The 20,113-nt window shown below is 37.2% G+C and overlaps 1 protein-coding gene across 10 annotated transcripts in view; it reads left to right on the forward strand.

Annotated features, from left to right (window-relative positions):
* MADD (MAP kinase activating death domain) overlaps positions 1-15,595 on the forward strand; it is a 68,175-nt gene extending 52,580 nt beyond the window's left edge. For all 10 annotated transcript variants that reach the window (XM_084208119.1, XM_084208125.1, XM_084208121.1 and 7 more), the window contains 6 exons: positions 47-211; positions 1,332-1,404; positions 2,292-2,398; positions 7,728-7,797; positions 12,669-12,715; positions 14,173-15,595. In XM_084208119.1, the coding sequence (XP_084064245.1) occupies positions 47-211; positions 1,332-1,404; positions 2,292-2,398; positions 7,728-7,797; positions 12,669-12,715; positions 14,173-14,280 (570 nt within the window). In that variant the 3' untranslated portion in view covers positions 14,281-15,595. The remainder of the gene's footprint in view (positions 1-46; positions 212-1,331; positions 1,405-2,291; positions 2,399-7,727; positions 7,798-12,668; positions 12,716-14,172) is intronic.
* The last annotated feature ends 4,518 nt before the right edge of the window (positions 15,596-20,113 follow it).

Genomic DNA, 20,113 nt, shown 5'->3' on the forward strand with positions numbered 1-20,113 from the left:
AAGAGAAACAGCATTAAAAATCTTACATAATATTTTGTGCTCCCAGGTATGTGATGATTGTATTGTGCTGAGAAGCAACATTGGAACTGTGTATGAACGTTGGTGGTATGAGAAGCTCATCAACATGACTTACTGTCCCAAAACAAAAGTGCTTTGCCTCTGGCGCAGGAATGGCCAGGAGACACAATTGAACAAGTTCTACACAAAGAAGGTTTGTATCTTGTTTAATATATACAGTACTGCAGGGATAACTGCACAGAAAAAACCAAATCCTTTGCTTGTCATATTCCATGTGTAATCAAAAATCAGCACTCTTTCCAGCACTGGTTACTGAACTGCAATGGCTGTTTAGTAGCACTGACATCTGAAGCTGGCATTGTGCCCTGCCATTTACTTGAAGACAGTTGTCCACCAGAAAGTAATTTAAGAAATAGCATGTAGCTTTTTTGTTGAAAGAAGGAAAGCATCAGTATTACTAAATATTGTGTGAGCTTGCAGACTTGTGGAGATAGTAGAAGTACTACAGAGGATTTATGGGCAAAACCTAAATAAAACTAGGCCCTAGGAGTTAATTGTATAATTTTTGATCTTAGAATTCTAGAATGACTTGTGTTGGAGGGGACCTTTAAGATCACCTACTTTCAACCCCCCACTGCCGTGTGACACCTTCCATTAGTCCCTCTGTGCATGCACAGACAAAGGTGTTAAGCAACATTAGACCCAGTACTGACACTCAAGGAACACCACTTGTCACTGGTTTCCACACGAATGCAGAGCCATTATCTCAACTCTTTTGAGTTTATCCATCCATCAAAATTGTTCTTTTCTAGTACAGAGTAGCTCAGCCTTCTCTGTGTCCTGTATCTTAGGCTATTGATAGAAAATTTTCTTACATTTAGCTCTGAGATTATGGCTTAATCTCAGAGTTGAAGGAAGATGAAGAGAAAAATATGCCATAAGGAAATTGATACGAATAACAAAAAGATAGGTATTATGTGCATATTGATCGCTGGAGGCTGAAAGAAAGGGAGGGATTATTTTGATGCTTATTCTACACTAAGAAACTGCATAGGCTTGGTTAGAATGTGCCAATGCATGAACTCTTCACTGACTTTTGTGGTTAAATGCTATGAAATAGTTTCTCTATCATCTTGTAAAACAAATATAAATACTAACTAGTAATTAGGTGTGCTTGAACTTGTATTGGTTTTTGGTCATTGGGCACCACATGGGGCTTGTTCTTTTTGTAGAATCTTAGAATCTTGCTGTTCTTTTCCCTCCCTTAGTAATTTGGAGAAATAACATTGTCTTACTATTCTTATATCTGTTAGTGTCGGGAACTGTACTACTGTGTAAAAGACAGTATGGAGCGAGCAGCAGCAAGGCAGCAAAGCATTAAACCAGGTACAAGATTTGAAATGTTGGGAACATTTGTTGCTTAATCTGCAATCAGCAATTTTTTAAAATTAATAACTCCTTCAAACATAATCTCGCTTTACTTGGAAATCTTGGGGTAACTTTGTGCATCCATGTGCAAGTAGCAGATTGTTGTCTTTAGCAAGAGTGTATTTGAAAGGTATTTTTAAGAATTGGACAATAATGTAGTATTCAAAGTATGTTTGAAAAGTGTTTGCACTGTATTAAAAGCCATTCCCCAGAGCTCAGTGATTCTGCAAAAAATGATAATTTTTCAAAAGTAATTTTAAGAACACACTTTTTAGCTGAACTGAATAATACAAAAGAAACTAGATGAAAATGTCTAGATTATTTACCTATTGATAATCTCTAATAAATAATTATTAAGATAATATTTTGACATTTTAATTGCTTAAAACAATACCATGCAATGCAGCTCACAAATACAAACCTCCTTTGTGCTGCTTATGTATCTCTACTTAAGACTATGGTCTCTGTGGTATTATGTAGTTGCAGGGTCTTGCTATTCAGAAATGAAATGTGGTATTTAAAGCAGACAAACAATACCCCAATATGACATACAATAAATACAGGATGACATTGATGTTACTTCATGTTACCAGAATGAAATTTATTACAATTTGTAAAATTCTAGTGGTTCTTAGAAAGCTGTCATTAGTGAGTGGACTCACTGAAATGGTCTCTACTATTTTTAGTAGTGTCCTTTTGCAATGCAAATCAATAGGAATTATGTTTTTACTATTTAATATTCCCCTTCCACATACCATGACTCAACTGACTGCTTTCTGCACTCTCTCTCTCTCTCTCTGAATTGTTTTTGTTTTGGATTTTTTTTTCCTTTATTAACATCACAGGCCCTGAGTTGGGTGGTGAGTTCCCTGTGCAGGATATGAAAACCGGTGAAGGAGGTCTTCTTCAGGTCACACTGGAAGGAATTAATCTGAAATTTATGCACAGTCAGGTATGAGGGAAATCTATGAGAAGACTGAGCATGAAGCTTTCTGCAGCACGCCTGTATAGGTGTTTCCTCTTCCCAGAGTATCAGTAAGGACAGGGGATAGTTTGATGTGGGTAAAGAAACTTAGATATATTTACACTCAAACCCACAAGCATGTATCAATATATAAGTAAAAACATACTGAAATTAAATATTCTCAGGAAAACTATAATCTGTTAAAGAAAGATGTTGATAGGTCTTTCAGCTTCTTGTTTCTTGTGGTCTGAATTGTCTAAGCAGAAAACAAATGTTAGCCTGTATTAAGGGACAGAAGAAGTGATCAATAATAATCTAAGCTGCTATAATGCATCACACCATGAACAAATCCTCATTGCAGAAGCAGTCAGCCTTAAAGATACAGTGTTTGAGTATTACAGGTACAGAAGGCAACCTTGTGCACTGTATTTAATCTATCATATTTTAAAATTTTAGAAGTTATCCAGAAGTTTGTATGAAAATAAAATAGGAAACTGGCTCTTGATGCAATTCACAAAAAATTAGAATAAAAAGTACTTAATCCTTTTTCGTTTGAAATAGCAGAGAGTGTGGGCATAGAGGAAACACAAGTAGAATTGTCATTTTCTTCCTTTCTCTGGATGTTGTTTCTGTTGCTTCCTTTGATCCTTGTTTTTTATTTTGCTTTATGTTTTTTTTGTTTTGCATATATTAAATGCATGCTATGCTAGACAGTAGAATCAATTTTTAGGGGAGAAGGGAGAGTGTGTGTATGTGTGTGAGAGAGAGAGAGAAAGAAAGAAAAGCTTCTGTCAGTTCTCTGTGGAGTGTTTTTCCCTTTCCTCCTGACTAGACTTTTCTCCCCACACAAGCTTTGTTTTGCTTTGAGGATACATCAGTGTAGATCCCACTGGAAGTGCACATGCATCTCAAACACACATGCTCAGAGTCTTTAATACTTCTCCCAAGGTCACAGCAGCGCCATGTGCCACTTTGAGTTTATATGTGCCAGTATAAGGAGGTGGAGGGTTGTGACCCTCCCTCAGTCTCCTTGCTGTCCCTTACAAGGGTAGAACCTGGAGTATGTCCAGCCTGCTGTAGAGTTTCAGACCTACTCTGTGATGGAACACTCTACTTGACTAAGTTACAGATTTTATCATTTCATTGGTTGTGCTGAAATACAAAGAATTGTAAGAGGAAGTTATTGGTTGTACAGAATGAATTTTCATAGTTCTTGAAAATGACAGGTCTAAAGCCTTTGAAAAACCCTGGTCTCAAAGCAACAGTTTGATATCCTTATAGATGTATATAATAGAAATTAATTTGTCCTAAGGTAAGGACACAAAATAGGAATGCTCCGTTTGCTACTTCGCCCAGAAGTCAAAAGAATTCTGCTCAAACTGCTTATCTCTTTGGAGATGACTCCATTTCACAAATGAAAAGGCAGGCAAAATCACATCTGCAGTGAGAAAGGACAAATGAAAAGATAGCCACATCAGCAGCAGCAGCACGGTTTCTTAAGCATAGCAGGCATCTTCACAAGACAAAGACCCTCAGTGTTAAGCACTTAGTGAGCACACATGTATTTGTGCAAAAGAAAAACTCCAGATGCAAGCCTTATTTTTTTTCCTGAAAAGCTGGAATGACATTCAGAAAGAACTTCAGGGAAACCTTGTACTGATTTTTAGTATGGGACTGTCTGGAGCATTACTTTAATTTTGTACAACAGGTACTGAGACCTGTGCTACTACCAGAACTCATAGAATACCAGCTTTATCATATCCTTTCTTAGAGAGAATGGTGTTCTAATTTGCTGTCTGTCATGAAGATTCCTATCTTTTTTTCTGGAAAAGTCTGTACAGGCCAGACCCACGACATATGCCAGCAATCTCCCTTACCTGAAGGATTATTCCTTCTCTTCATCAGCTTTCCAATGAAACTATTGCCAGATGAGTTGCCCTTACTTAAGATGGATATTGGAACCAGTGCAGTTCTGGAAAATACACTGCATTTATTCAATATATTTAATTCTTGGTCTGTTAGATTATATTACCAGCTGACCAGGGCGTTCAGTACCATTTAGGGGATCCAAGATATATAACCTTGTTTTCCTACTCAAAGCAAAGTGTCTAGACAGATAGCAAACATGTATCATTTGAAGGAATCTGTAGAATGGACAACTGTAGCAATTACATACATAAAGGACTCTTACTAGTTGCACCGTGCAGGAAAAAAAAAAAAAATCCCCCCCTCCAATTTAATAATCTTTGGTGCTAAAAGATGTTGGCATTCTTATTCTGACACTCATCAACCAGTCTGTTTTCTTAATAAAAGATCTGCTATTCTGGATGATTTTTTTTTTCAATTCTTGTATACATTGTGTGAATTGCTGCCCAAGGTGGTTGATTTCAGAATATTTATATAAGCATCATTAAAATCAGGATCTCACAGCCGTTTTTCAGTGTTGAAAATGGCATTTTCTATTTCTGTTGAGTTTGAATGGGGATGCTGACCAACAAAAGCCTACAGGATCTCATCAGGCACAGCTTTCTCTTCATCTTTCTCTCCTTACTTAATATGATGGCCCTGTTCTTGCCTGTCTTTCCAAGTATTCTTTTCACTATTGCAGCTTACTAGTATAAGGGATTTCTATTGCTCTGCTTGATTGGACATCATAGAATTCATTTAGAACATAGGAAGAGGGGTTTCCACTTTTTAAAAGACAAATGTACATGGAGTCTATGTGAGAAGACTGAACATACTGCTTCAGTGTGAAGCTTTCTGTTGTGAAGCTGTTTTTGAAGGCTCTTGATTTACGGTGTGTGTACTTTCTTACCATCTACCGTGAATTCCTTAGGCAATGTCTCTGATGCATGGTGGGACAACCTGGTACTGACATGTGAGAGTTGTCCTTCGTGTTCACAGATTGTCTCACCATGCTGCAGCACATGTAAGTTTAAGAATAAAAAGTGTTGAAATCTGTCTGTGCCTAGCAAGTTAGAGGATGTTCTTTAGAATAGGGAGGAATCAAGTGTACCTATGGCATTGGCAGATAATTCTGAGTTCACATCTACAAACTCTGTTGTAACATTGGGACTCAGTAGCCTGTGCCCGTTATGAATTCATCTGTGTCAAAAATAGATGGAAGCTTAATAAGATACATAAGGCACATGCCCATCTACAGTAGGATCCACACTGAATGCTCTCTCTTGAGGAACCACAGTTTCCCTAGGGTAAGTAACTGCTATTTCCTTTATGTGTGTTTTCTGATGGAGTGAGAGGAGAGCATCTCTGTCCCCTAAACAATATAGCAAGAAATTGCCCTTTAACTCATATCTTCTGGAAATGGATTGTAATTGTGACAAACTTGATAAATTTTCATCTTGATCATAGGTCTTGTGGAAATGCAGCACTCTGTAACATTAACTTAGATCGTGGGCACCTGGGGCAGTCAAGTCAGGCAGTTTTACTCTTCCCAGATAAAATGGCCAGTGTTTTGCCTGAGCCTTTCTACTGAGTTTCTGAATTTTTGTACTTCAGACTATTAGCAAAAACTTTTCACAGAAAAAATTACAGAATAAACAGAACTAAGTGCAGTAAAGAAAGTATTTTGTTATTGATTTGTTTATTCTGTAAGTGTACCTCAAAAATTAAAATGTTTTTTACCAAGTAAATTGATATAGAATATGAATGAAAACAGGCAAACAAAAAAAGATGGGATTAAGTCTCCTTTCCCTTAAGTGCTTGAACATAAGCAGAAATAAAGATTTCTGGTTAAGTAAGTGGAAGTTTTGAGTTTTTGTGTTGAATAAAAAATGTCTCAGGTCTGTTGGTTAGTTCTCTGTCAATAAAAATAATAATAAAATTCCTTTGACTTGAAAATCAGCATGTCTTATCTCAGATGTACAGTGAATTTACTGATCTTCTTGATACAATAAGTCTCTTTGAAAAACTCCACAACAATTTCTAGTGTTGACATCCTTTGTCTTTCATGCATAGCATATAATGCATCACTACATTGGTGTTGCTAATATGGGATTCAAGAGGGTTGCAGAGTTTTCCTTTCCCTTCTTTCCAAGACAATGAAGTTTCTCCAGTAGCATTTAAAAAAAAGGTCCTGAGATCATGGTGTCCCAAAGGTGTAGGCACTCGAAGTATCAAAGCACATTATTGTAATACAGTTTTTAAAGGACCTCTCTAAGGTGTTTGACATAGACTCTCCAAATATTAGGGTACTCTTATTGTTTCTCTTGCCTTGAAAAGCAAGGCTATTAGAAACTGGGATATGGATTAGAGTCTTTATAGCACTTGCTACAGTTTCTTATGTCTGTGTACTGACTTTGACCCTTCTAGACGTGCACATAAGAAGGGTCTGTTTTGTATCTTCAGATAGATTGGATGTTAAACAAACTCATTATGCAAAGAGAACTTGTTTATTCATGCAGTCTTGGTATCTACGTTCTGGACTGAAAAAACTCATTGTGTAGTTCAACTGCTTTTGTCTTTTGGGGTTCATGTATGTAAAACATGACTTTAAGGCAGGTTTATTTTCTAAATGACTTGCTCAACTGGCAAGCCATATGTGAAGGGAGCAAAACAGAGAAGGATCCAAACTCTCCCATCCTGCTTCAAGCAGAAAACTGGTACTGACCATTAAAAGGAGATGGTTCCAAGAGTAACTCTGAAGATAATATGTCATAAACTCTAGTAAAATCTTACATGGCAGAAGTGTCAGGGAGAAGAAAGGTTGGTGGTTCCTGATTGGATTCAATTTGACTACTTGGTAGGTTAGGAGGATCAGTATCAGGGTGGGAAGTATAGTGCCCCTTACCTGCCCTCTGTGCTGGAGGAGGATGCATGGAGGGGCAGAAACTACCTGGGATGGATCAGAGGCTACAAATAGTGCCAAATTTGGGAGCCAGCTTTATTCTCGTCCCCTCTTTTGCTGTATTTCAGGTGTGTTGGTATTCTTTTTGCAATAACTCATTTGAGTGCCTGAAGGGGTAGCAATGTTGGATATGTCAGAGTTACTAACTCCTTCGTTTCTCTTCCATGCTTTCTCCTCCTGCAAGGAGCGGAAGGTACTTCATCTTCTGCTGTCTTCGCTTCTTAGCACTTTTAAGTTTTTTGTTGATTTCTAGCATTGTGGCAAGTTTGTCTTCTGAATATTTATTTCACCCTTTATTTATATATTAAACTGTAAATGAACTGGTAGTGTATGCTATCAAACTTCAGGTTGTACCTGTTGTGATGATGTTTTTGTTTAATTTTGATTTTTGGTTTAAAAAAAACTCCAAAACCAACTAATTTTATGTTACTTTTCCTCCTGTTTTTGTAGGTTTTCATAGAGCTGAATCACATTAAAAAGTGCAATACTGTGCGAGGAGTCTTTGTCCTGGAGGAATTTGGTAATTACATTATTTTGATATTAGGTCTGTACTCACATGGCAGTAACTCAAATTTCCAGTCTTCAGATTCAGAGTTGCAGTGCAGTTTCAAAGATGGGAGAGAATGTAAATTGCTTATAAGGAATTGCCCGAGAGATGGCTGACTTTACATAAAAATTTCCACATTAATTTTTATCATATTAAGATTTGTGATCTAGGTGCTTTTTATTATTAGACAGAGAAAAGGTCCTGAGTCTTTTGAAACAAACAAAAACCAGACGTGGATGTGTGTGAGAATTGTCTTGGTCTGTTCTTTTTCCTCTGAGAAACCACATTTTTAAAGCAGGATTTAAAGCTAATCTTTCTCAACACACCACGCTTTCATTACTAAGAATTACTGTTAATTGCAAAGCTTTCTTTTTGCTCTAATGTAGTTTTAATTTTTGTTGAATGGAGCAGAAGCTGTTTTGTCAAGTTGTACTTTATTTATCCCATGATTCGTATTTTAGAGAATAAGTGGAAAAGTAAAGGTTAAGGAGGACAGAGAGTTTGTCCTGTTTTGGTCAGTTATTGCTATGGCACATCTGCCTACACCAGAGTCTGGGCAAAACTTCAGGTTACTCTTCAGTGTTAGTGTCAGTCACAATATTCTTAAGTAGGGTCTGAAAAGTCCAGGCGATTTCAGATGCAGCTCTCTGGAAGGGTGATCCATGTACGTCCCCTGAAGCCCAAATTGCTTTATTCTTCCAGCCATCTTTGAAACATTTGTTCAGGTCTTAGGAGTATGTATGAAACATATAAAAAGGAGCTGAAATTTAATTCCATAGTAGGTCAGCATGCATACTTTGGCCATTAAACAGAATGTGCATCAACAGCTCCCATTACAAAGACTGTCATTGTTCTTTGGTACTGTGAACAGAATGTTCTGGCTGAGGGCTTTTTCTTGAATTATAGAAGACTATTAACATGAGATTTCTGAAATTAATGTCTTTGTCCATGAGAATGTGTTGTCTCCTTTGGGTGACACAAACTTCTAAGTGATAAAACCCTTCTGGCTGTTGCAGTTTGCTTGTTGTTTACTGTACATCTCCCAGGTATTTTAGATTTGAATTGGTGAACAATTTTTTTCCATTTTTTGAAAATGTAGTTCACGGTTCATATGATCAGATCTGTATATTTAAACCTTGAACATTTTCTAATAGCTTAGATGTTCACAAGTTCTGTTCAATTTCTGTTCCTTTGATAGCATGTTTTCACACTGATGGGCACGATTCATTTTATTACTTACAGAAATTTCTGAAGTCAGTAAAAGATTATTGATTGGTTTTACAAAGATGAGAATCCAGAAGCCATAAAATTAGCTTAAAGAATGGCTTCAGCTTCTGAAATCTTTACTTTAAAGAAATTACTTCAATTAGAAATTATTTTGGATCATTTTTTGAGGTTTTATGCAAAGAACTTATTTTAATAGTTTGCTTATATTGCACAAAAAGAAAGACAGTGTTTGACTTGGTTATTTCTAGTTAATTTGTATTGCTGACTCTGTAACAGAGCATTTAGCCCCTAAATAATATGTTCAAGAAATGTAAGAAAAAGTACTTCTTATTTTTTTACAAAAGATTTTGTAAACAAGGGCCTATTGCAAAAGCTAGAATTATCATATGGAACTTAAAAAAGGGTAATTTTAAGAAGTAATTTAAAATAAACTGGGAGTTGAAATCTACAAGCAAAAACTGAGAAATTAAACCACTTGAGTTAAAAATATCCTCTCTCACAAAATAGATGTCACAGACAAGAACCAATTTAGATGTACCAAATGAGATTGACAATTTACCCATCCAGCTAATAAAGAGAGAAAAAAAAGGAGGATGTTGCAGGGGAGGTAACTTTTCTTCTTATGCTGAGATTAGAGTCTGCCCCACAGCTGCTTTTTGAATTGTTGTAAAGGTGAGAGAATATGACAGTCTGTCCTGTTAAAGATAAATTAACATGTTTGGTAGTAGTAGACTAAAAGCATTCATCAAAAACTTGCTTCAGAATAATGAAGTTATTTGGTGTTAAACATTGTAAACCTTGCCATCAGATTTATTATAGTAGGAGCATATTGAAGCAGTAGATGCTGTTAGAAAGGTAGAGTCTAGTAAGTGTGCATACTCCAATCTGATGGGAAGTACTTAAATGCAGTATTTTGATTTTACCAAGCATGAGTGCTCCAAATTAGCGATAGCACAGGAGGAAATTAAAGGTCTGTTTGTGTTAATTCTGGGTTTAGATGGCAGCATCACAGCTGGACTTGTGGTTTCAGAGCAGGATGCAAGCAGAAGTTCAGGAATTGTGTCCCACAAATGAAAGTGTAAACTTAAGTAAGTGAGGAAATGTAAGGTTCTTCCCTCTGGAATTTGAGTTACTGCTGTGTACTTGTGCTTTACTTTCTTGTGGCCCCTTCACCGCCGCTGCTATGAAAACCTTCATTCTCCAGCAGGTAAAGTGATCTCCCCTAAACTCATTTTGTGGTAGCACCATATTTTCATTTACAGGACCAAAGGCTGCAGGATGGTGCCTAATTTATTCCCTTCATCTGCTCTGTTCAAGAGTGTCAGGAATAACTTCTAATGTTAGAAGAAAACTGCTAATCTCTCAGTTTGAGGCTTGAATCTTTGAAAGCTTGAGTCTTTTCTTTGCATTTTTTCATTTTTTCCCTTGTTGTGGTGGGGAGGGTCTTTTTTTTTTTTTTAATGTGGGAGGGCAGTTTCTTTTTTCCTTTCTTCCTTTTTTCTTTGTATTCTGCAGTAGTAGTGCTTTGACTTCTGTGTTTCTAAATGCAAACCCACTCTTCTTAATCTTCCTAACTCACTCCTCTCAGAAGAATTCTCTGCATTGGAAGGACTGTGAAGGAGTACTTTAAGTAAAGACAAGGCAATTTACTGTGGAGAGACAGTACCTTGCCTAGCTGCTCTCCTCTTCCCTCTCTTCCTATTCTCAGTTATGATACAGGACTTTACAGCTTCCCTTCTCTCCTTCCCTCATGGCACAAGGTCCTTACAGCTTTCCCTTCCTGCTTTTTGAAGAGTATATGAACAGTTGTATGTTATCCAGTGGGCAGTGAGACTTACACAGCTGTAAAAGTCCTACCCTATTTGGCTGTGCACCAGCCTCACTCCCACCTTTATCCCCTGGTGACATGGAGTTAATTTGGAACATCTGGTGCCAACGGGTAAGGTAGCTTGGATGTGCACCTCCTTATCTCCCCAGCTTTAGTCTCTGGTATCACTGGGGCAGTGCAGCCTGGGTGTGCACTTCCCTTGTTTCTCAGCACATCATGCAACTGCCAAATCCAAGGAGAGTGAGAGCTGAAAAATAAAACAAAAATATTACTTTTTACCATCATATTCTGTACTTTTCAATAGATTATTTTCAAGAATGACAATACCATGACATATGAGAATTAGTAGGTACCGGTTTATATTTTGAGAACTTTCTCAAACCCAGTCTGCACTGCCTACTCTTGGCCCCTTAGAGTGTGATCCGTCTCCCTCTCCAGCATTTAGCTGTGTCATATCATAGTTGAAGAGATGACATCTGCATGGATAGGTTTTGTTGTGGACTTTTCCTGGTTCTTCATACTGAACTCATCTGCCTCTGTTTCTCTTCTTGTCACTAGTACTATGTGTAATAAAACATTTATCCTTCCTCTATGAACCTGGAATGATTTGGTTTTGCATAATTTCTGTACTGCTTCTTCTAAATTCTTTTGTTGTGACACAGAAATTTCATGGCAAATCCCAGCTATTCTGGAAGGGAAGTACTCAGAGTTGGTCTTGGTATTCCCCTGGTACTGATGTTTTAAATTTGCCAGTTGAATGTTCTAGTGTGGTCTTTGTTCTCTTCTGGTGATTTCCCATGGTATCTGTTCACAACATTTGCAGACTGAGTGCGGGCCAAAGGCACAGTTCAGATGCACTGCACACAAACGGACTGGTGACAGTTTGCTTTTTTATGCATTCTACAATGAGAGAAAAAGACAAATTTCCTTTGCTTATATTATGCCAGTTTTCTTTCTATCAGTTTGAGGCAGTGCAACGGAATAAGGGCAGATTTTCTGGATAATAGATTTTTTTTTTTATCAGTGCCCTGATCTTCTTTTTATATAAAGATTTCTATAAACCAACCAGCTTGGTATTTTAGGAATACGTGTCACTGAACTCAGCATTTTATTTTAAGGCAACTCATTCAAAAACGATGAATGTTTTCAGTGAGTAAGTCAAGTAAATACCATCACACACATCCTGTACAGGAGAATGTCTTGAGAAACTTAAAATAGAGCTGGAGAGCAGACTTCAAGTTAAAAAAAAAATTCTCCCTCGGCTCCTTTTTTCCCCCCTGGATTTCATTAGCTTACTATACAGTATACAATGTCCAACAGTTCCTTTGAAATCTCTTGCTCAGCAGAGAAGATCTCAAGGGTAAAGTCTCTGGGACTCGTATAGTGATAAATTCCTATGGAATTTTTGGGTTATGTTTTGTTGTAGTAGGCATTAGGTATAGTTCGTCATTAAGCATATTTTTTCATTATTTTTACTATCTAGCAGGAATAAGTAATATGAGAAAAGCCAGAGTCTCTTAAGAACCATCAAATATCTGCTGTGCCAAACAGAGGCAGTGAAAATTTTTGCCAGGTTGAGTAATTTATTATGATATTACCAAGGATATATGTAATGTAAATGGAAAGAAGTAGAGGTATGTAGAAGTGAGGGATAGTGAAGTGCCCTGTACCTGCGCCTGCTGTCTGTCTGCCTCCCTTCCCTTTCCCATGGGAACATTGTGCTATTTCTTCCCCATTTGCCTCTCGTTTTTTGAACTTTTTGTTTTGTCTCTTGCCCGTCCGGTTTTAGTTCCTGAAACTAAAGAAGTGGTGAGCCACAAGTACAAGACGCCAATGGTGAGTCTACTGTGATGCCTCTGGTGGTTCTCTAGAGGATGTATCTTTACCTTTTCATGTGGAGAAAAGAGTTACATTGAGACTGCAGGATTTACAGGGAAACACCAGCTGCTCTTTATGATGTTTCCAGTAGGGGGAGACAGCAAAACTCAGTGATTGTTGGATCTATGGAATTAGAGGAACTCACCAGTAGTGCAGAAAGCACTGTTTCCTTTTTTAAATGGTTTATTCTTCCTTTTTTAAAGACAGATAAAGATGAAAGGTTGCCAATTTGGCATTGAACTTCAGCACAATAGGAACTGGTTGAACTGTTAATTTTAAGACAATGCAGAACACAACCCTTACTCCATTGAAGTGATGGAAAGGGAGACTACGTCCTAAGAATAAAATGATTAACAGTTTACAAAAAATTCCCATCTCCTCGTGAGCAATGACTTGTGAGAGAACAGTAAAAATATTGATTCTTGCTGAATAGATGAGTTCCTGTTCTAGAATAATATTCAGTTTTTATAACATTTTTTGTGAACACCAACGGTTGATAATGATACTTAGCACGTATATACATGATCAGGCTTATATGCATTCATGATGGAGAAATAGGAACTAATGATTATCATCACAAGGGAAATTTCAGTTTATATCTGATGTGCACTGTACACATTTGGTGTTTTCATGGAAACTCAGCCTTTCAAGAGGAGAGAGAGCAAAATTATTTGAAGAAGCTGGAAATGTTTTAGAACAAAATGCTTAGAATATATGTAGTTTAAGAAGCAAATAGCTGTATCTGTTAGTAAGAAAAGCCAGTTTAATGGAAAAAAAAGTATTTTATGGAAGTGTTTTAGCTTATACTGTAATACAACAAAACATGTCATTATGCTTATTACTTTTACAAAGATTTTAAGTGCCAGTTTAAAGGACAAGAATTTTTAAGATCATCATAACAGCTGGCATTAGAACTAGTATATAAATTAAGTCTAAGTCTTACTTCACTGAATTGTGCTGCCAGTCACATGGTAAAAGAGGATTTTTGGTTAAATAGCACAGTTAATCAGTTAAATAATTGTAAAACTGAGTAGTGCTATGTGAAACTCTCTGCTCTTTCAACCCCTCCCAGAAAATATCTTGGGATTTCGTGCAAAAGACCAAAAGCAAATATGCAGAATGGTTTTTCCAAAGCCAGTTGGCCAGCTTTCTAGCTTAGCATGCTGTTCTTAAAAATTATTAAATCATACTGTTAAGCAGCTAATGTTTTTATCCCAGAGGAATTTTTAGTTTGTTATATGGCTCTTCTTCTCTTTCTGTCTCAGTTAGAAGGTGGTAGGGGACACATTTTCCTGATTTTGTCTGTAGCCAGAGTACTTGTTCCATGAAGGAAGATATGCAGGAAAATACAAATGTACAATGGATTTTGTAAAACACTTCATCTGAATTTCAGTATCTCTTCTAAATCCTTGTAGGCTCATGAGATCTGCTACTCCGTGCTGTGTCTCTTCTCTTATGTGGCTGCAATTCGTGGAAAAGAGGCAGAAAACAAAAGCAAACCACCTCGACCAGTTTCCAGTTGATCAGGATACTTGGAAATATCTACCCTTTGGCACACTGATATGCAGTACTCCCAGTTTTACTGCCGTTACTGGAGCTCAGTTTCTGTCTTTTCTGAGAACTTGATTATTTGTGTATGACCCTGCAAGTCTTTCCCCATAGAAAAACCTAAACCTTCCCTGTTCAGTCTCCTTCTGAATTCATCCTTTAAGGAGTTTATAAATGAGCTTTTAATCAGACAGTTCTGAGCATCTGCATCCAGCTGTGAGTGACTTACTCTGGACATTCCTTTGAAATTCCTTTTTTGTTAAGATGACTAACAGCTTGAGTTTGGTTGTTTTTTGTTCTAGTGGTACTTGTTACAGTTTGATCACTTTACAACTGCAGGCTTCTGCTTTCAGATTCTCTGGTATGTGCACAGTGGAAGCAGCCTGGTCCTGTATGTTGTTTCAATGTTGTGTTTTTGTTGTTTTCCTTCTGTGTTGTTCATTTTAAATTACCAACATGGCATTCCTGTCACATAGTTCTACAGTCCCTTTTGGTAGAGGTGAACAATTTAGCTGTCATAGTCTTAAAATATCATGTGACAGTTGAAGTTTGGTTATTTAATTGGTCCATCTGTGGAGATGGCTCTACTCAAGTGAAGAGAGAAACTTTGAAGGTAGTATTGTGCAAAAAACCTCAACACTTCATGGGCTTTGTGGATTTTCAAATGGGATTTTAGGTAACATTTGTAGCTACCCCAACAGTAGAGTTCACAGATGCAAATAAGCACTCCCTAAAGCAGTTAATCACAGAGATTAGAGAATGAATAAGGCAGTGTAAAACTTGGAAACATATTGGCACAGTACAGAAATCTGTAGAACATGTTCAAAAGCCCAGAGGGTTTTGCTGTCTCCAAATTTTTTAAACTATTGCTTTTTATTTTGTTTTCAATCTGTACCTGTTTGTGAAGGGATCTTAAAAATATTGTGTTTATGTATAGTGAATCTCACGTAGTAAAAGCTATCCATCACATTCCTTATTTTAAATAGGCTGGATATGAATGGGTTTTTTTGCATCCTGTTTTTGTTCTTGAACTGTACTGCACTTGTCTGGAAAGCTCTTAGGATGCTGGAAGGTGAGACTGTCTAGAGAAAATAATGTTACATGTAAAATACCAGGAAAAATTGCTCTGACACAAACTGATGTATTGTATGTTTTGACATAGAATCCTGACTAAATGCACCCAGAAATAACCCTGATTTGGCTTGGTCAGGGTATCTACCATTTAAAATGGAATATACTAGTATGGGTGAGGATGATGTAAATACTATAGTATCACATCTATTTATAGAAACTGTACAGCTCTCTGAATGTGAAAATAAAATGTCATTCAACCAGCAACTAGTTTTCATCCTCCTGTGCTTTTCTATAATTTTTATTCTGAGACAAATGTAATTGTATACAAAATACATCACACACATACATGAAATAGTGAAAAAGAGAAGAAATGGACAATCTAAATTTCTTTCCACATAAGCAGCTTTGAATAATGTGGGTTTTTTTTTCTTCTAAAACAACATCTGTGTGTCGTTTGTCTTTAAAACAAAAGTGTTTGAAAAACATGAAAAGGGAAAACAGACGCATCTGAAATATGGAAATTTCTTTTGCAAGCTTGCAAGTAGAAGTGGTACGTAAATGATCTTTCATCCTTTCCTAACACAAAAGTGAAGCTGAAATTGGCAAATAATGAAATTAACCTGGTTTGAATTGATTTTCTTTCTTTTGTCTTCTGAGACCGTAAATCTTCTTATAGCAATATCTGAATTTTTCGCGTTTATAGTTTTCTGCATGCTACTGTATTTCAAGTACAGTTAAGACTGAAAGCACTTAAGCACTTTGGTCTACAATAGAGGTTCCATTTATGCAGTGCTGGGTCCCACTGAGGTAGACCATTTCAATTTTTCGGTTGTAATTATGTTAGTAGGCTTATTAACATAACCAACTTAAAATTATAGGGGGAAGATTATTAAATGCACAACATCATTTAATATATACAGCTCCTTTTTAAATTACATAAGCTGCTGTCTGCTTTAGGCTGATGAGAAACGTCAGTGCAGAATAAGACTTTTAAAGGACCTGATAATAAAAATGGCCTTCTGTCCCTTTTGACAGAATTTGTTTTGACAAACAAATGTGGCTAAATATAGAGCTTGCTGTTCCATGGCTGGGATGAATCAGCAACAAGCTCAGCAACTGCTCTGACACTGGACTTCTGCTCTTTACGTGAGACTTGGCTTCAAAACTGAGGACATTTTTGAAATACATAAAATGTTTTGCATACTTGATGTTTTGGGTGTAGCACCTTCATCTGAGCCCAAGACGTGCTGTGCAGTTTCCACCACTGCAGCCCAGTGCTGCTCTCTGGGTACCAAATGCAAATGCAAGTGGGATTTTAAATTGATACAAAAGCGTAAATCTTTTGGAATACAGTCTTCCATCCTTTCCACTCCATCACTCTGAAGCACTAAGAGACAGATAAACTTTGTTTTGGAGGAAAAAATTGCTACAATGTTTTGTGAGTGTTTTTAGTTGTGTCACACTCATTTTGATAATTAAGTAATAATTCTTTGGCAATCGGTAAGAACTTAGAGGCCTCTAAACCTTCCAGAACCAGATGGAAGGCTAACAGGCTAATTAGACTAACAGACTAACTATAAATCGTTCTAGAAATTTCCTAACACAAAAAGAATAATTCCTATGTTTGTACCACTAGGAGGAGCCTGTGTCTTAGTTTTTAAGAATTTCAAAATTGCAGCCTTTTTATTTTAATGCTTGTGTTATTTCCAAGGCTTCTACACAAGTGTGACAAAGAACATAAACTTGCCTTAAAACTTCCTTGTGGCTGAACAGGTTTCTTTTCCTGCTACAATTTCTTGTTTGTGGAAGTTGGTTTTCAAAGTGACAGTTATTAAATGTTCTCTGCAATTGCTGGGATTTGTGAGTAGTCTTCCTTGAAGTTTTCAAAGTGGAACCTAAGTTACTAATTTATCTGTATTCTGGTTATCAGATCTTCATTGTGATGTTCCAAAAAGGCTTGTTTTATTTGTGAATGCAGTGTTCACTTCTAATATGAGTGGGTCCACATTTTAAAGGTTAAAAGTTTAAGCATCAGTGAGTGTCATGATGCTGGTACTTATTAAGTGATATTTGTTAAGGATATGTCTGGGAAAAGCATCTTGAAGGTTGAGGGAAATAGCTCATTACTTCAAGAAACCTGTTGTAAAAATTTCCTACACCCGGATTCCTAACTTCGGATAATCTCTACCATCCTACTTTAACACTTTCAGCATAGCAGAGTAAGATGAAATGTTCATCTGGATATTAAAATAATTGCTAGTAAATATAAATCATTAAGGATTGCAATTCCAACTAAAGTTCTAGCTTAGTAATCAAAGTGGATGGGAAAATTGTCTGTGATTGTAAGCCTTATGAAGATTCACATTGCAAAAATATTGATAGTATTTCTAGAATGTTGCTGCTTATGGCCAGAAGAGGGCTTTTGGCTCACAGAGTGTGTTTCTAATAAGGATGCAGTTGCCTACAATGGTAACAAATCAGCACTTGCCCCGTGTCAGGCAGAGGCTCTTGTTATCACAGAATTCAGAACTAGGCAGGAAATAGAAGCTAAGCTTCTCACAAAGAGCAATATTTACATTCCAGTTCCCCTTGACTGCCAAAGGGATGAAAGCCACATGACATTGTCTCTGAGGCAAGATCTTCCTTCTGGGAAAAAAATGGTTTCTGCTTAACTCTGACTCCAAGTCTCTGCTCTTAGACAAGCCAGGTGTTGTTGAAACAAAACATCTCAGAGCTCCAGAAGAAGTGGAAATTGGGAACAAGAAGCAGCAGCTTTGTGCAAAAGACTTGTGATACAAAAGGCAATGCCAAACGGTTTCTTGCTGTTCCAGAAGTCACGATTCAGCCAGAGGCATCTGCTTGTCACCAGGGCAGGACACTCCCAGGCAGCTGAGTGGTGACTTTGCCTGTGCTGGTGGTAAAGGCTTCACACAGAGCCCTACCCTGTGACACCCTTGGAAGGTGTTCAGTGTGAACAACAGCTTTGAGATTCCACAACCATTCCCAGTGTGGCTGTTTCACTAAAATAGTGGAAATGTGATGAAGCTTTAAATAGTAGGTATGTGATCCCTCTTTCCAGCGCTGTCTGAAGGTTTAAAAGCTTGATGTTGGTGACAAAGAAGGTTTGAGTGCAATTGAGGACATGACAGGCTTAGAGAGGATCTCTTTCAGGCAGGTACTGTACCCAGATATGGTAAAAATGATCTCTTTTATACCAAGGTTGGTAAAATTGTGAGTTAACTTTCTGTTTATAGGTGTACAATGTTTTGAAACTTCTGCAGCATAGTAGTTCTAGCACTGATGGATTTTGTTTTAAAGCATCAGTCCAACTAAGAAGTGTATATATGTCATCCAAGGGCAAACAGTCCTGCTTCTATTTGCACCAGTTACTATAGTGATTTAGGAACCTACATAGAAATAGAAATTCCCATCTCCCAGAATAGCTCTATATAAAAAGGAACAAACGGTGTCAGGAAAAACACCAGTACAACTCTAAATAGTTGCTTCCTTCAAGTATATGAAAACTCTGGTTCTGTATTCTCATTCTTTGCTCTCATTTTTGCCTTTTCAGTTTCTCATACTATGTCCAGTGAGTACAAGTCTATCCATAGTGCTCTGGGTATCAAAGAACTCTCCTTCTTCTTTTTACATGTCACCCTGCTTGGATTCCTCGCTGTTTCCTCACACATCCTTGGCCTACACTCTCTTCAGCCAGTCAGGCTCAACTCTGCACCTCAATTTCCTACCAGATCATCTCCATCTGTTTCCCTTTGTAGCTTTTCCATACATTCTTCTTGCCTTTGTGGCCATCAGCACCTCCCAGCCTCTTTGCCCAGGCACTTCAGCCTTATGCTCTTACCAGTCACCTGCTTGACCAGTCCTTGCCCCTTTCCAGCATCCTGTCACATCTCTCATCCCTCTCCTGTCCTTACCAACTGCTCTGTCATCTTTCATTCTCAGCCTTATTCCATGCTTACTCCTCTTGCATTTAAATCAAGTTATTTTTGATGGAGTGCTGAAGAGTGCTATAGAGGGAAAGGAAAAGGTTTCCAGTCTTAGTGCTGCTGTTCTGTGATAGCTTCCAGTAGTAGCTCTTCCCTACACTGCTTGTTAGAAATGGCTCAACCATTTAATCTGATATTAAAAATAAATAAATTGGCGCAAACCAGATTTGTAGCCTAAAAATTTTCACAAATTGTTAATGTTTTTCAGTACTGTAGGAAACAAAAATCATAAAAGCAAATACTATGCTTTGTAAAAACACAGTCCAGTTATCCCCCCTTATACCAGTGAGGAAGAGCAAATCCCATTTTCAGGTAGAAATTTTTGAGGACTTTCCTATGATCAAAATCTACTATACTTGGGGTTTTCTTTTCAGACATCACATGCAATGAGCTCACCTACAAAGAAGAAGAGAAGCTTGGATTTTTTTGGCCATTTTTTTCCTGGGTACATGAAACTGTAAGTAAATAACAAAAGTGTATTTGAGAGTTATATTGATACTTAGTCTGTTTGTGTTCATAATTTCCTGGAATATATCTGGATTTCTGGGGCAATTGTTAGCCTTATGACAGGTACCAAGGAAATGCAACTTTATTGAAGGTTAAAGTGTATCCATCCACAATTTTCATCCATGTATTTGGTTCCCACAATTTATATTTCCAAGCAAAACAGTGGAAACTATGTATATTGTTTGTTTGTGTTTGCTAAATACATTGTATTGAACACAAAATC

This window comes from Fringilla coelebs (assembly GCF_963513975.1).
Source record: "Fringilla coelebs genome assembly, chromosome: 6".
Classification (NCBI taxonomy): Eukaryota; Metazoa; Chordata; class Aves; order Passeriformes; family Fringillidae; genus Fringilla; species Fringilla coelebs.